At 45.0% G+C, this 3,622-nt stretch overlaps 1 protein-coding gene across 1 annotated transcript; it reads right to left on the reverse strand.

Moving 5' to 3' along the window:
- Positions 1-1,112: 1,112 nt before the first annotated feature.
- Positions 1,113-1,926, reverse strand: LOC145819718 (uncharacterized). Its single transcript, XM_082913611.1, has 2 exons — positions 1,832-1,926; positions 1,113-1,502 (listed from the first exon to the last, which is right to left on the reverse strand). The coding sequence occupies exons 1-2, from the start codon at positions 1,880-1,882 to the stop codon at positions 1,215-1,217; spliced, it is 339 nt and encodes a 112-aa protein (XP_082769737.1). The 5' UTR covers positions 1,883-1,926; the 3' UTR covers positions 1,113-1,214.
- Between the last annotated feature and the right edge of the window lie 1,696 nt (positions 1,927-3,622).

Raw genomic sequence — 3,622 nt, forward strand, 5'->3', positions numbered from 1 at the left:
GTCATTTAAGGGCTGAAAGCTCTCTCAACCTCCGAGCAACGAGGTATCAAACCAAGTGCGAAGCACGAATCTGAAGGGATCAAGGTACTCCATTCCCTTTACCTGGGGCATCGACCAAACGCCACTAGAAGAAACAGCCGTGAGCTAACCATGTCGGGCGTGAACCCACAACTTCCTATTCATCCATGAAACACCCCGGGGAGGGATAAAAATGAGAGAATAAAGAATAGAGAGGTGTAAGTCGAGAGAAAAAGCGAGCCAAAGGGTTTTGAGAGAAAAACCGAGCCTGAGGGCCGAATGATGTGAGAACAACAAATAAGAAAGGGTGGGAAACAATACCCAGAGAAACTGGCTCCTCATGATCTAAGGTCCCCCGTCTTCGTTAACGCGGCTGTATGTCGTGTCTTTTGTTTTGTTTACTTCAACCTTTGTTTTGAGTCTTTTCCGAGTGTGTCTCGTTGTGTTTAGGTTGTTTACCTTTTTGTCTCCGCTGGTGAGTCGTTCTCGCTATGTCCAGTTGTAGGCTCGCTACCCCGGTTTAAAAAACCCTTCTTCAATTTCAAAAATTATTCGTTCTGTGTTCAGAATGCTGTGTCATTCTCCACATTTGTGCGAAAACATGATTTAGTTCTTTCATACAACTGCAGGGTCCACCCCCAATAAGTGTGAATAGAAAAACTTGGGCCTCTTTGAAGCTTTTGGGTTTCAGATCGCATCTGAGTGTGCTTCAACTTCAGCAGATTCAACCTTCATGGTCCGTCTTGTCAGATTTGGGCTGTTTGTTCAGGATCCGCTGTGTGCAAAATGAACCAAGCGCTGTGTTATGGACTCTATGCAGATTAATCCCCAATAGAATATGGGCCGAGTGTTCGGACTGAGTAGTGGTTTGTATGGGTTATTTCGCTGTTGGCTGGTTCGTTATCTAATTATTACAATATAAGTGTTCAATTTTTCAGACAAAAGATCAATCTCATTTGCATTGAGGTGTAATATGATGCAATGCGATGCAATGTATGAAATGTACAAATATAACACTTTTTCAGATAAAAAGTTTTGTTTCGTCTCATCATCTTTTTCAAGTACAAAGTTTTGGAGAAAACAAAAGAAAACCTGCCTACGGCAGTACAAGGTACTCTAGCTACCAGCAAAAAGTAAAAAAGAAAAAGAAAAAGAAAAACAGCAAAAATCTGGATCAATGTCAAAAGGCCTCGGGTCTAGGGATCCGTCCTAGTCCTCTTCCTGGACGGAGGTCCAGGAGCATCGTCATCAGCATCGTCATTTGAGTTTGAGCCCGAGCCGTCTCCGGTCTCCTCCTTGGACGACTCTGCCTCCGCCTCTGCCTCAACCTCGGACTCATCATCATCATCAGGGACGGGTGCCCGTGAGCTACTCCCAACATGGGTGCACCCCACCTTGGTGCGGGGGTATACTCTGCCATCTCCTCCGGTACGAACAGAAGGTCCAGCTGGAGCACCTCCCACAGAAGGGATCTGGAAGGGAGGCTGAAAAGTACGAAAGGCAAATGCATCAGTATACTGTGAGCAGTTTATCAGTCCAGAATGCAATGTATGAGTACAGTGTGTGAATACTGTAGGCAATATGCCAGTGCAGGATGCAAGGTATGAGTACAGTGTGTGAATACTGTAGGCAGTATGTCAGTGCAGGATGCAAGGTATGAGTACAGTGTGTGAATGCCGCGAGTAGTGCTGTGAACAGTTTGTGGGCTACAGTATGTCAGATGACGTGAGGGAAGTGTATCCAGTGTGGTGTTGTGCATCAGATATGAGAAACAGTTTATGTATGGTTTGAGACCGCAGTCAGAGAAACATACCGGAATGCTGTAAATCGCCAGAAGGTCGAGGCTCTGCTGGAGCATTCCCATCACGGAGGCGGTCAGCTCTAGGGACTGGCGAGTGTACTCAGAAGAGGCCTGCAAAAGCGTTAGAAGCATCAGTATTACGCAGAACATCAAACGAAATGAAATGAAATGACTGTGTAGAATGCAAAATGCAGTAGTACATACCGGAGGTAAGCCATAAAACCCGACTAGCTCGTGGTCCGCCGAAGGGGGAGCAATGGGGATCTGGTAAGTCACCCCACCTCCCCCTCGCCATGTCATCGTCACGGGCAGTGCTGACCAACTAGCCCCTGTAACAAGCTCGCGAGGGGGACGCCGCTACTACAGTTCGGACTCGCGATTCGTGTCGCGGTTCTTAATCTGAACCTAAGAGTCCAAATCTGGCAAATCGTTTTGAGAAACAGATTTTTGAAAAAGTAGTGCCAAACATGGACTGCTTTGCCAGATACAGAGTCGCCACCTAAATATTTTTAAAATGGGGAAATTTAGGAAACCCTGACTCGGTGCCGAAGGCCACATGTCCGTCATCACCGGAGTTGTCTCGGCTCGGGAGCTTGGGTACGATCGGGGAAGGTCAGCTATGAGCACCCCCTTTCGCCCGGTCTGAAGACCGGCCTCTACTAACCGTGATATTCGTTTTTGAAAACTTTATGTGTTCTTAAACCAATTATTAGCCTAGAATTACTATGTTATGCGCACAGCAAACAAGTATAGACTAGATTGCCTAATTTGGAAGTAAGCATTGCATATCCGTTTGTTTTGGAAAATGTTTTGGATTTGCTACTCGCAAGTAGGCTAAAACACGAATTTCAATGAGTTCTTCCAACTCAAACAATCCAACCTTCACTCACAGGCATCCAAGCAGTTTATAACACATAAGCATCTAGCCACATGTTAAGCATGCTGTCATGGCAACATTCACACTCATGCGATATGCTAAAGCGGAAATACTTACATCGTACTCCGTGCCAAAACAGTAAACTAGTTAGCAAACATGCATGTCCTAGTTCATGTTAAAAATGGCTAATGCATCACATGCAAAATGCAATCTAAGGAGGCTCAGCTAGCCCTAAACATGGCATGTGAAAATGCACAATTATCACATATTCGGTTTAGACTTTTGAAGTACAAATGCAGTTAGCGTGATGTGCCGAGCCTAATGTATGCAATACAAATGCATGGATGCACGCATGCATAGCATAAGGTATGCTAATTTTAAAAAATGCCCTAATCTACCATCATAAGCAGGTAAATAAAAGGGAAGAAAGAAATGGGGATTGGAAGACATACACACACTCACCCACACTTATTACATATTTACCCTCACTCAGAGGGTCCAAATGAATATTACAGTCCCAAAAATAATAAACAAATAAAATATTACAGTCCCAAATAATAAACAAACAAAATTATTACAAAAATTCTAATTAATTAAAAGAAAAGATGCAAAAGAAAGAAGAGGGTGGCCGCAGCCTCTGCCTCGGGATGCGCAGATGATGCATGCTCGGAACTTGACTTGCCCGAAAAACCCGTACCGTACTCCTGCCACCTCTGTTTGTACTGCCTTGTCTCTCTGAAAATTACCAAAGTCCTGGAGCAGGTTCCTCACATGCTGCAGAGCACCACCGGCCAGACAGAATTCCCACCGGCACTTCGAAATTTCCACCGGCATTTATTGGATTCATCGGCACTCCAGAGATTGCCGGTCGGCACAAAATTCTGCCGGTCGGCAGAAACTTCCTGCAGAAGACAATTTGACAGCAA

The sequence above is a fragment of the Camellia sinensis genome, chromosome 2 (assembly GCF_055761805.1).
Source record: "Camellia sinensis isolate YWXY chromosome 2, ASM5576180v1, whole genome shotgun sequence".
Lineage (NCBI taxonomy): Eukaryota > Viridiplantae > Streptophyta > Magnoliopsida > Ericales > Theaceae > Camellia > Camellia sinensis.

Excerpts from the sequence above, each read along its gene's own strand:
- LOC145819718 (XM_082913611.1), bottom strand. The coding sequence starts at position 1,882 with ATGGGAATGCTCCAGCAGAGCCTCGACCTTCTGGCGATTTACAGCATT. Across the intron at positions 1,503-1,831 it reads TGGCGATTTACAGCATTCCG|CCTCCCTTCCAGATCCCTTC; the intron begins GTATGTTTCTCT and ends CGTACTTTTCAG.